The sequence below is a fragment of the Podarcis liolepis genome (assembly GCF_965112155.1).
Source record: "Podarcis liolepis genome assembly, chromosome: 5".
In the NCBI taxonomy this organism is placed as follows: Eukaryota; Metazoa; Chordata; class Lepidosauria; order Squamata; family Lacertidae; genus Podarcis; species Podarcis liolepis.
In genome coordinates, this window is record NC_139556.1 from 37,089,099 (window position 1) to 37,102,702 (window position 13,604).

General features: G+C 41.2%; 1 protein-coding gene across 2 annotated transcripts in view; it reads right to left on the minus strand.

Annotated features, from left to right (window-relative positions):
• The window catches only part of PRKG1 (protein kinase cGMP-dependent 1), a 634,135-nt gene that overhangs the window by 119,184 nt on the left and 501,347 nt on the right, over positions 1-13,604 (minus strand). For both annotated transcript variants that reach the window (XM_083503064.1, XM_083503065.1), the window contains 2 exons: positions 10,758-10,835; positions 6,179-6,273 (listed from right to left, as the gene is read on the minus strand). In XM_083503064.1, the coding sequence (XP_083359190.1) occupies positions 6,179-6,273; positions 10,758-10,835 (173 nt within the window). The remainder of the gene's footprint in view (positions 1-6,178; positions 6,274-10,757; positions 10,836-13,604) is intronic.

Here is a 13,604-nt window from a genome sequence, read left to right on the forward strand (position 1 = left end):
GCACTTTTGAGTGGTATCTTTTGGGACTGGGCATCCGCCATGCCCTAACGGCACCATTTCATCCATCCAGCAATGGGCAAGCGGAGAGAATGGTGCGCTCGGCAAAAGAGGCACTGGCGCGCCTGGACCGGGGAGACTGGCACGAGCGGGTCGCCGAATACTTGTTAGTGCAACACATCACCCCTCATGCAGCCACAGGGCGGAGTCCTGCTGAACTGCTTATGGGCCGCCGCCTCAGGTCACCGCTCGACCGGCTGCACCCGGACTTTGCCATGGCCGAACCCCCAGGCTGTGCCAATGCACCACGGTCATTTGTTCCAGGAAACCAGGTCTTTGCCCAGAACTATGTGGGGGACATTCCTTGGGTGCCAGCCACAGTAGTGGGAGTCACTGGACCTCGCTCGTACCAGGTGGCACTCGAAGACGGACGCTTGTGGTGCCGGCACAGACCAGCTTAGGCGCAGTGTTGGGGACGTGGACACTACCGTGGTGCCCCCAACTGCGATCATGGCTCCAGAAGAGACACTTACAGATGGCGAGGCTCCACCTACACCTCCCTCGCAAACTGCCATCGTGGAGCCAAACCAAGCCGCTTCAGAGGGTCTGCCAGACTTACCACAGGCTCAGACCACTCCACTTGCGGAGGCTCCACCCACTTAACACTGTGGTTTCAGTTTTATTGCTTTCATGGTGGTTTTTATTGTTCCTTGATATTATACTCTAGCTTGGTGAAGCTATGTTGACAGGATAGATAAAATTTTGCTACAGTTCTACTTTGATGGTGCAAGTTCTATGCTAGAAATAAAGAATGGCAGACAGATCTTCTGCAACGTGTTGAAGTAAATACCTGGTTCACATATAGCACTAAACCATAGTTTATTAAACCATGGCTTAGCATGATGTGTGAACTCTTCCCAGCAGCTTAACTATAGTTTGTTTACTGCCAACAAAGCACAGTCTGGAGTCATTGTTTGTTAAAATATGAAGTTTGGTTTGTTTTAACTACAGATCAGTGTTATATGCAAACTCAGCATCTCTTTTAACCAGGACTTGTTTGAACACCCCACTGCAGATATTTGCAAAACTACAAAAACACTAGGCAAAAGTGACTGAAAAACAAGAGGAACTGGGGGGCAGGGGGACAAGCTGTAGTTTGTTCCATCACTTGTGTTCCATCATGAATAATTCATGTTTTGTTAAGAAAACATTAGCTTTACACAAACTATGGTTAGCTTTACGTGTATGCCAGGTGTCTCTCAGACCCAGAAAAATCCCAGCAAGCACTCTCTCTCCAATCCATTATAGCTACTGATGATCAATATGGTATCCTACACATTCCCAAAGTTCTTTTGGGCAGCAATGATGCTGAGTGAACTCTTGTACTTTGAAAGGTTGAGCTTGGCCCAAAGTGGAATATACAACTTACTTAACTCAGATGCACAAGACCTATTTGCTCTGTTGGATTGTGAATTGACTCCTATCAGCTATAGCTTTGGGATGTTCCTCCATTCAAGGAAAAATAATACCCTACTCTGCTTGGCTTTATGTGAAATAAGAAACAAATAGGATGAGAAATATGATTATACTGCACAGAAATCCTCCTGGGGTCTAGAACAGAAAAAAATAGGTGCTAAAATGAAAATGGAATATTTGTATTTGTGCCTCTGAATAATTAAAGCATGCATGCATACCCCCCCCCCCCCGCCACAGGTATATATAAAAAAATCAGAAACATTGCCCAAGCCACAGTGCATTAGTGTTCTAATGCATATTGATTTCTGGGCAAATATCATTTTCTATAAGCTCTTAAGAAACTCTCTTTGGCTCCTTTTACAATCCACAAAACTTTATATAGATTTTACGCTCTAAAAAATTCTATATCTGAAAACCAAGCTTTCCCAATGCATTTTTTCTAACTATTCATGGTAAGTTGGGGTTTTTTTAAACTCCAGTGACTACAAGCAAAAAGACACTGCACATTAGGCAAGGGAGCATAAGAAAAGCCAAAAATAAAATCCCAAACAGATTATCTTTCATGCAAAACTGCATGAAATCTAAACGGCATATCTAGTGCAGTCTCCTAGTTTTGGGGCGAACCCTACAGAAATGTTCCACTCCCTTGCCGGCACACAGGACACACAAAAGGATGGCATTAATTTAAGATTTACTAGTGTGCAATAAGGATACGGAACACATTGTAGATATCTATCAGACCACAGAAAATAGAGATTGTAATGGAAAATGTCACACACAGGGAAGCATAACAAAGCTTGTGGTCAAAGGAGCATTTAAAGATTTAAAAGGGGGGAAGGACCAGTAAACAGAATGGTACAGTGCCCTTGTCAAATGGTCCATCAGATAGCAAAGAAGATGAAGCTCAACCAATAGTCAAGCAAAAGTTACCATCAACAGACCTTCTCATGGTATAAAAGATGGGTAGTTCCCTGGTGTGCACATACTTTCCAGGTTATTATTTTTTTAAGCCTCATGGAAATTTCCCAGAGTTTTAGTACAAAACATTTCTCTAAGGACCACATTTCTCCCCCCAGCAATTTACTCTACTACAATGGCTTTCTGTAGGTTATTTGCACTTACAGTGGTGCCCCGCAAGACGAATGCCTCGCAAGACGAAAAACCTGCTAGACGAAAGGGTTTTCCGTTTTTCGATGCGCTTCACAAGACGAATTTCCCTATGGGCTTGCTTCGCAAGACGAAAACGTATTGCAAGTCTTGCGATTTTTTTCGCTTCCCCCCCTTTTTCTAAGCCGCTAAGCCGCTAATAGCCTTTTAGCCGCTAAGCCGCTAAGCCTTTAATAGCCGCTAAACCGCTAATCCGCTAAGCCGCTAATAGGGTTGCTTTGCAAGACGAAAAAACCGCTAGACGAAGAGACTCGCGGAACGGATTATTTTCGTCTTGCGAGGCACCACTGTATATGCATTTGTGTACACTTTTTGTTGTTGTTGAAGAACTGCCATCTCACAAAAATGGTAGAAATGAGAAATTGGAAGTACAGCTGCATTTCACTTTGTGTATTTTTTTTGAAATGCAAATTAAGTAGGTTTGCATTAAAATTTGAGGTGTACCAAATTTCTCCCCCATTCCTAATGGTGGCATGCTTTTGTTCAGGGTTCTAGCTAGCCAAACACGCCCATTTTCAGGATCTGTTTTCCATTTCTTCACCCCTAGCCTTATTTTCTGGTTTGTTTCCCACAAACAGAAACTCAGCATCCTGTAGTCTTTCTTCATGTCCAGCCCTTACTAAATAAGGGTGGGAATGTGTATTCATAGTCCCCTCCCCCTAATATTCTATTAACAGTACTTCTGCAAATTTGACTTCACCTAAGCCAAAACTGCCTTCTTGTTTGCCAGTGTTCTAGGTCTGGCAACATAGCTGTCGCCACTCAGCATCTGAGTTTGCTATCATAGGGTGTGATGGGCCAGGCTGCCTCGGAAGCCCTCTGGCATTAGCCATTCAGAGTCAGGGAAAAGCAATTAGCTTCATTTGCCCTCTAGGATATAATTTAATTCCTGTCATAATTTTATTTGTATGTACAGGTTGCCAGAGAGGAAGAAGAAAGAAAACATAGTGCTGCTGCAGCAGTTGTTTTATGCAAACTGCAATGGAAAAAGGTGAGAATTAGCACCAAGGAAGGCTTTTTTGGGGGGGAGAAATCTCTTGTAAAAGTGCAAAATTTGCTCTAAAAAGTCAAGAAGTTGGATCAGCACAAAGAATTTTTTTTCTTCCTGTAGCTGTAAGAAATTAGATAATATTGTAGAATCAGCTCATCATTAGGAGCTTCACCCTCCTTATGCTATGAAGAAAGGTGTTTGTGGGGCAACACTGCCGTGAGGACATACAACACAACCTCCTCTCATATGGTCCATGCCTTCTGACTTTGCCTGAGTGATCTGTGAAGGAGCCGCACTGCAGCAACTTCTGTTGTGCAGAGATTCCCAAAGCTGGAATTGTCCTTTCAAAAAGTTTATCATCTCATAATCACAGAGTAAATATTCACAGCACTGGTTTAAAGGTCTTGCCCCGTATGAGAATCAACGGACAACAATCAGCTAAAATGCCAAAGAGGCTTTGAAAATATAATGCTAAAACGCAGGTGGGGAAAAATGATCCAATCTGTGAAAATAATAACATGCCAGCTGCTTATCTTGGGCAACTATTCACCAGCATATTTCACTGATATGTAGCGATATCTCAGCAATTTAACAAATATTGCTGAAATCAAGTCTTGCTCAAACACAACAAACTAGCTAGCAATCTAGGCCCTGCAGGAGTTCAGCAATGTATTTTCATTCAAAAAGGATTTGCATAATTAAGCTTTCCTCCATAAACTGGGAACGCTTGATAAATATTCCCACTGTTTCCCCTGAATTTCAGAAATCAAAGTATTGGAGTATTTTAATGTACAAAAATTGCCCATGTACCCTTGTCAATGAATAAGAATTCAAATGAGTAATAACTGCCATTTTGGAATAAATAATATCAATACAAACTGCTTAGGGAGATTCATCATTTCATTTTGAGCATCTGGTCTTCTGCTGAAATGGATTAGTTTGGTTTCTTCTAGTTTTTACGTTAATTTAATGAAGGATAGTTTATAACAAGACAACTATAAAGTATCAATACTGGGAGGTGATGAGGAACACTCTGTGCTTTGTGTACCAATAGAGTATTTAGGAGAATGTGTATTATCTATTACATGAAAGAATGGAGCTGTACAATACAATAATATTTGGTAAATATTAATGCCTATCTTAGAAGTAGGGATACTTGAGGAATTCAGTCTCTGTAAATCTGATATAAACTGAGTTAATGTGCACCTCCCAAACTAATATGCAGAGTAGAATTTAGATCAACTAGATTTCACATTTCTTGAATGACCAGCTCAAAACTCGTATTAAAATACTTTTCAAAACGCTATTGGAGGAAAAAAATTTTTAGAAATTGGGGGGGGGGGTGTTTATATGAATTAAAATGTGAATTTGTGTAGGAATTCTTAAATATACAATGCAAATTAATGAAAACAACAGGACAGGCTTAGGGCAGATAAAGATGTTTATCTAGATAGGATTCACTGGGCAGTATCTAACATAGTACTTCTGCTAGTGCAATGGAACTTCTCCTCCCTTCCCTCCCACCCCAGGCCCTCCCCCAAATTTGCTCTAGAGTGTTTGGGGAAAACACAGATTGGGGGTGGTGTGGAGGGGTGCAAGGGAAGGAGGGGAAATTCTACTTTGCAGCCAAAAGTCATTGCACTCTTGGAAGTACGTTGTTGGATAATGACCCCATGTCTCCAGTACTACCCTGGAACAGGTGAATAAGGAAGGAGATTGTTCACACCACAGCTATGATCATTGGTTTGTACTAGTGAACTGCCCCACCAGCCACAGAGTCTTCTCTTCACCATTCTTGTATAAAGTAATAAACTACAAATCCGAAAAGTCTACAGTGGTGCCTCGCAAGACGAAAAGAATCCGTTCTGTCATTCTCTTCGTCTAGCGGTTTTTTCGTCTTGTGAAGCAAGCCCATTGACAGATTAGCGGATTAGCGCTATTAGCGGCTTATCTGCTGATCGGATCAGCTGATAAGTGGCTTAGCGGCTTAGAAAAGGGGGGGGAGGAGGAAAAAAACCCCGCAGGAACTCACAAGGCATTGTTGTCTTGCGAAGCAAGCCCATGGGAAATTCGTTTTGCGAAGCACCTCCAAAACGGAAAACTCTTTCGTCTAGCGAGTTTTCTGTCTTGCGAGGCATTCGTCTTGCGGGGCACCACTGTATTTATCAATCCAACCACAGCTTTATTTTACATCTTTTGACTTCTTGCAATGCCCCAGCAAAGTTCAATGAAGAGAAAAGAAAAGAGGGGAAAATGGGAGGCAGGAATGAAAGCAAACATTTTAGCAGCTTGATAGATCAATTAGAATCATAACAAGGCTTACATACAATTGCAAAGAATTATAAATTATATGCAGCCTGCCTTCTGCTTTAGTACAAAACGATGAGTGAGAGTGGCCGAGAATTCTATTTCCTTAAGTTCTAGCTTACAATTTAGAACAGCTTTCATTATAATGTGGCATTTATGCCACTAATTTTTCAGCTACTCAAGACAAACGTTACTTGAAGCAAATCTAAATTGTGTATGTAGGCAAAGTTTAATACTTACCCCTGGAGTGCTTTTTCTCCAAACCAATCTCCCTTTCCTAAAGTACGGAGGAAGATTGAATCTTCTCCAGGCGAATCTTCACGAGTAACATTTACCTGAACAGAAGAGTTTTTAAAAAATGACAGTGAAAGGATATTGGCTCTGAAAAGGTATATTGTACTGAGAAAAAGCTGTAAACTAAATTTTCTGTTCATATCCCAGTTCCATAATGAAGCCTTCAAGAGACCTTTTCCAAGCTAGCATTTTCAAACCGTAGGCCCCATCTGGAAAAACGGGGCTATAATACTGGACTAGGAATCTTGCAAGTATTATTAAGTTAATTTAAGGGTATACTACAGAGCACGGCGTTTCTATGCGCTGCTCTGGTTCGCCAGAAGCAGCTTAGTCATGCTGGCCACATGACCTGGAAGCTGTCTGCGGACAAATGCCGTCTCCCTCGGCCTATAGAGCGAGATGAGCGCTGCAACCCCAGAGTCATCCACGACTGGACCTAACAGTCAGGGGTACTTTTACCTTTTACAGAACACAAAGAAAAGATGTCATATCAATACTTTGCTATCCTCTTCATCGTAACACTGTGATGTCAAATACCTAGATTTTGTAAAAGCATCTTATGATGCAGAATATAATGTGTATCTCCACCCAAAGCCAACAGATTTTGTTTCACATGATTCACAACACATAACTAGAGCTGGACTGGACCAATTTTCTAAGTCTTACATTTATATAAGCCCTGGCTCATCCTGTTTTGAAACAGAAAAACAACAGCAATACTAAACAATACTCAACCATTTATGCAGTTCAACAACAGGGTTATATGGCACACACAAAGAACTCAAGTTATATTTTAAAGAACTGAGAAAATACTTGGGAATCTTTTTTCCTCTCCCAGAGGAATGATTGACTCCATCGGTTACTATAGGGGTGGGGAAAAGATTTTGTAGGATGTAAATCTGCGGGGGGCAGGCCTTCACTGGGGCATGGGGACTTTGTCCAACCCCTGGATTTGGTCCTCACGTGTTTTAAAATCATCAATATGCAATGCAATGTGGGTATGTGGCCAACTTTCAGAGGGTTGTGGGTATCTTTGCCAGCTGAAACAATTGCCAAAGCGCACACAATCCCTGGCTGACAAAGGCTTTGCTCAGGCAGTACAAAGCATTTTTCAGGCGGAGAAGGCAGTAATTCTCCTCCTGATGGATTTTCATCCAAGCGGGGGTGGGGGGAATGAAGGTTTTAAGAGCTTGCATCTCTCCTTTGAGACAGGCAATTTAACAAGCCCATGAAATTCTTTCCTGAGCCTGGCGCAGGAAATGTTCACTCACATTCCCAGTTTTGGTTGATATATTTTTCTCCTAATAGTTTCACAAGGCTGGAACTGAACGTTATGGCAGGTGCTGGGTTGCTGCCCAAAATAGCAGCCCCTCATTCTACCCCCTTGTTCATAATGTCAGGAATATGCTACATGGGACACAGACGACATCATACAGCTGCGAGTTTTCCTGTGTAAGAGTGGAGTATGGAAACTTGCAATGTAATAAAGCCATGCAACATCAAGGATCTCCAGATATTTAAGGGAGAATGAAAGAGGCATGTGGGTGGGGGGTTCATATCTGTCATAAGGGGAGGTTTCAGATTCAGAACTGGCTGAACTTCTGCTGGCAATTATGAAAGGTGGGGCTGCCCACCTGCCAGTCACATGACATCATAAGGAAGATTCTCCATTTGCAGCCATGACTTGAATTCAAACATGTGTCTAATTCAAGCCGCAGTGGCAACTGCAAAGGAAGAACTAGAAGTGCACTCGGTGACTGTATTCCTATAGCAGTTTTCTCTAACTGTTAAGTTCTGCATTATATCTGAGCTTTCACATGATGTAAAGCCACTTCCGAAACTATAGTGGAACATAGTGTAAGTTTAGTATCAATTTCTGTGTTATTTACTTCCAGGTAAAAAGCAGTTTGCAAATAATATGGAAATGAGTTTTAAACTTGTGCTATATTCCACTATAGTTCTGGAAGTGGCTTCTACATCGTGTGAAAGCTCCAATATATCGTGGAAATTAACAGGGAAACATTGTGAAAGTGGAATAAACGGCTATCTGAATGCTCATCATGTATACGGTCGGTTCCTCTTTTCCAGCTTTAATTTGCTGCTTTAGCTCTTTATTCTATTGTCAGAGAGACAGAAAAAGGCGTCAAATTCAAAAACTGAACTCCACCTGCAGGTGGGAAAGGAAGAATTGGGAGTGCATTTTAATTTCTTTTGAATCTGGTACTACAGCTTTACCTGTCCCATGCCTGATATTGTATGGCATTAAGTGATGGGCAGATGGGTGTGTTTTGGGCCAAGTCACAGCGCAGGTCAAATGGGGAGGCCGGCCTGTCCTAATTAGGCCTGTAGGCTGAGGTTTCCTACCACTGATACTAAGCTTCATTATTCCCTCTAGAAAAGCCAAGCCTCCCCATGTTTCCTCCTAAACACAGTTGCCATGAAATCAATTGCTGGAGTTATGGCCAGGGAGGTGGGGGTGGGGGGAGAGAAAACTAATATGTAGTATACTTAACATAAATAGAATAAATCCACTTTATTAATTTCTAAGGTATTTACATAACTTATGCTTTGAGCTTAAGTAAATATTCAACATTAGGGTCATTATGTTCGGTTACCAGCTAGTCTTTGCTCATTCTAATTACCCTCCACATTAAGCAAACAGATAAAGCAAAGTTCACATCCAGTAGCTGAGAAACAGAAGAACTGCAGATTATGCAGTTTAAGGAGGAGGTCTCCATAACAGGTCAGAGACAGTTGCAAGTTTGAAGGCCATGTTTCTGGCAGGCTGCCCTACATCCTTTCTCGATAAACAAACCTGATCTCTGGAATAAGAGGCAATGCATGTTCAGGACTTTCCCTCTAACTTATTTTTTTCTACTAATTTGTTTCATCCTTGTTAAACAAAACATATTAATAAAAATTAAAATAGAGCACAGCAAAACGATTAAGATAGCATTAAAATAGGGGTAAAATTAATACAAAGCATATAATTTAATGTAGAATGCACCAACAGAAAAATCCCAGAGCCAGATTAAAATATTTCTAAACTGGAAATAGCTTTTCTCTCAAAAAAGAACTCTACTTGCAGCCTGCTGTAACAGTATTTATTTATGCTCTACATCTTTGGTTTACTTTATTTATTAGTAATAAATAAAGAACTCTACTGAGTGGGCACTTCCACTGAAACCCTACCACCTACCATGGGGCCTGGCAGATTGGAGAGCCAACAGAAGGGCATACAGAATAGTAATCAGATGAATCAGCTAGAGACAAGCCATAAGATTCATATGGTGCAGACTATTTAGACAAGTAAAGATGATAACCAGCACATTGAATTGGTCTGAAAAATAAAAAGAAAGCTTTTTCAGACAAGCTAGAAATGGAATAATGCGCTCTCATAACCTGGTCATGATAGATGGGGCACAGAATTCTGCACCGACCACAACACAACCATGACTTAGCATTGGTGACAGGCCAAGTCCTCCCATCCTAACCAGATTTTCTATAAAAGAAGTTGAGCTCCTTTCCAGAAAATAATAAAGATAGTTTGGCTCAGAAAAAAGCCAAGCTAACTGCCCACCCCTTCCCTCTTGCCTAGTCATCCCATCCCTGAATTGTATTCCCTGATATTCCCCTGATGCCCCCAAACCCCTTATACCCTTCTGTTCAAATTATATTTAGTGATGGCACACTAGGAGCAGAAATGGTGGTGAAGACTACAGCAAGGACAGAGATAAGCCCTCTCCAATCCTTCCCTCTAATATGCTGCTACTATGCAGGACCAGAAGTCCTGGGAGCCCTTGCAGGTTGTAGTTTTTTCCAAGGGTTACTGCCTCTCTCCTTATCTTAGTCTCTGATGCTGCCTGTCAACGCTATTGCTGCCCCACTTTCCAGTTACAAGTGTTATTTAGGGGGAAAGGGATTAGGGAATCAATGAACTGATGGTGAGGAGGTCTGAGGTATTGGAGAAGCCAAAGAATAAATTCTGGAGCTCCTATCTGAGCCTGTTCATCTTTAATATGCACATTGACTGTAATTCACAATTTATGTAAGTACTAAGTTTCAAAACTGTTGAGATTCAAAAGCCGTTTGCTATACAGTCTGAGTGGGCTGACGTGTCAAAACAGATGCAAAAACCCCAGAGAAACGTGCAGATCTCCTGGATATAACTTTGTTGTATTATAAACCAGCGTGTTTATATTTCTGTACAGAACTGGGGGTCGTTCACAGGAGTCTTATCATGTTTGGGAAATGTAACAGGTAAATTAGTTTTAACAGCTACACAATCATGTGATCCCTGCAAGGGAAAAATGTGTACAGCTCTGTGTAATAAAACTCTTTAGGTTTTTCATTTGAAAAGTGCAGCCTCCATCGCCAACACCAAGTCACAACATCAAATTAAATGTGAAATATTGCACCCCCCTTGGCACTGCATGGGGAAAAAGCGAGGGTTGGTGTTACATCCCTATAATATGCAACTATTGCTTATGACATGCACTTTAAACAGGGTGCCACAAGAGCTTACCTTGCCTTTGCTGATTATGAAGAAAGTGTCCCCGCGAGCACCTTGCCTGATAATGTACTCTCCATTTTCATAGTGCGTCTGCAGAAAATAAAAAATTACAAGAACAAAAGAAATGTTGAATGCTTGTCACCCAACTTGCAGCTTTACAGTTTCATAACATAATTCTTAGTGATGCAGCAGCAGCAGCAACAACAACTTTGTTCAGGCATTGCAACTTGCATACTTTAAGAAAATACCTGTGGCAAGGAGTAAAAACAACTCAAAAGAAATAAACAGTCTTTGTCATAGTTTTCATCAAAGTATATTTCACACACTGTCATATACAAACCTGGTGATTAAGAGACGCTTCACAAGTCCTCCTATCATTGTTTGTAGTAGTAATTCTGCTTTTCACTTTTCTCATTATCAGTAGTCATGATGGAAATGGCAAGATAATATAAATTTATTTCTGAACCAATCTGAATTTGGCCATTTAACCCACCAAAACATCCAGTCCTAAAGTTGTCATTTGCAGAGGATCCAAGGGCATATTTTCCTGTTAAATTGACAGTTCTGCAAAAAAGGAAAGGTCCTTCCGGCAGAACATGAGCTTAAAGGTAGCTGATGTCAGTACAGAGGTTACATTCCCAAAGCCGGGGGACAGGAAGGTTCCTCTTGCCCAAAAATTAAGTCCACTGAGGCAGTCAGTTCTTCTCCAGCAAGGATAATCAGGGGACAGTGTCTTTTACCAAAGTTTTAAATTACATTGTTCATTAAATGACATTCTATTATGTGGAATTCAATGTAAAAAAAAGAAAAACCCAAACAAATAAGCATTGAAGCATAAAAAATGAGGAGTATTGAAAAGGTGTAACAAAGTATAGACCCAGTTTGCTTCCAGAAAGTTGTTCACCATACATCCTGATTTGCTTACAAGGAAATTAGACAATGTAAGCTATTTATTATAGCTCCCATATAAAACAAAGTCACAGCAATATGCTTGTTCCTCAACTATGAGAAAAAGCAAGTGTATGTGTGTTTGTGTGTGTGTAGATCAGGAAAATAGTATAGGGGAAGGCCTTGAGGAATTATTGTCTGGAGTAGATAATGGATTTTCCACATCTTGCTTGCTTAGGTCCTAAATTCAAACCATTAAACTTCGGCTGTGATCGCTGTGTCTCTATTTCGGGTTCGGAGACAGTGAATACTTCCATGAGAAGTAATCAGGGCTGACCCACCCATGAGGCAAAGTGAAGGGGGCAGGATCCAAACGGGTGTCCCAGCCTTCAAGGAGCACATTACCAGCTGCTACAGTGCCAAGAGTGGCTGTAGCCACTTGGAGGCTGGGTCAGCCTCCTCCTCAGCAGCCCCCCCCCCACCGCTAATTCCACAGCACCTCTGGGGAAACAGGCAGCACTGCTGGTCTCCTCCCACCCTTGAGGAGGGAATGTGGAGACTGACTTCTGGGGTGTCCTGGACAGGCCTCCTCATCCTGTAATGACCTTCGTTTCCCAGTTCAGCTGTTGGGTGAAGTTAATTTGATTCCTCACCCTCTTGTTCCCAATGTAGCTCTTCACTCCCCCTCATCTCTGGCAGGGAAGCACCATTTTGTGGTTAAACTCAGCTGCCAAAATATATCAGGCCAGCTTTGGAAGTAATCACATTATTGTTTTTAAAGGGGGAGGTTTAGAAATAGTAAGATGCCTCATTTTAATTTCTGACAGGACTAACTGCATAGCAATTATTTGTAGAATGTAAATAATACATTTATTTATTAGTGAGGGTTTTTTTTATTAACCTCAGGGAGAAATTGTAAATTCTTCATGGGGGGGACCAATAGGAAGGCCTCAGTTATCCAATAAAATAGCATAACATTTCATAGACGCTGTAGCTAATTATGCCCTGAAAGAATCCAGAATTTTCTTTGTTTTCCCCGTTTTCCTTTCCCTGTTTTGTAGAGGCAAACATACATTTCAATGTATTCTATTAACTGTTAGCATAATATTACAATAATTCTAAGACTTGTAAATATATGCAAACTAGTTTTTTTTCGACAACGTTAATACCTTGAGGCAAATAATTCTATTGTAAAATTATCCAGAGTAGCAACAGAATCCTATACATGTCTACTCAGAATTAAGTCTTACTGGATTCAGTGATGTTTTCTCCCAGGTAAAAGTTCATAGAATACCATCCTGAAATTATATCCAATTCTTATGTTTAAATTATTTCTGAGAGCAGCACCCTTCCCCATCTCCTTTCTGAAAGAGACACCTTCACTCTTTTTAGACTCCATGCTCTTAATCGTTCTAGCTGCCCTTTCTGAACTACATTCAGTCATGCAATATCTGTTCTGAGATGAGGTCAGCAGTATGGCAAGCTGTATTTCAGGTGAGGATGAACCATTGACTTCAATAATAGCATTATGGTGTTTTCTGTATTCCTCTCTATCCCATTTCTTACAAATCACACTCCAGGCAATTTACCCATGTAGAGAGTAATACAGGAGACACATTACTTACTTCCATTCCAGTAATGTGAATGGCACTACTGTGATTGACATTGAATTTCATTCACACTAGAGAAGTTGAATTGCTAAGGTTAAGAAAGGCCAAGCGTTATTAAATCCTCCTCCTCTTGGAATAAGTTAATTGTTGGTCCTAAATATAGTAGTAGTAGCAGTATATAAAAAAGGTAAAGGTAAAGGACTGCTGTACAGTTAAGTCCAGTCAAAGGTGACTATGGGGTGCGGTGCTCATCTCGCTTTCAGACCGAGGGAGCCAGTGTTTGCACACAGACCTCTTTCCGGATCACGTGGCTAGCATGACTAAACCACTTCTGGCACAATGGGACACCGTGATGAGGACC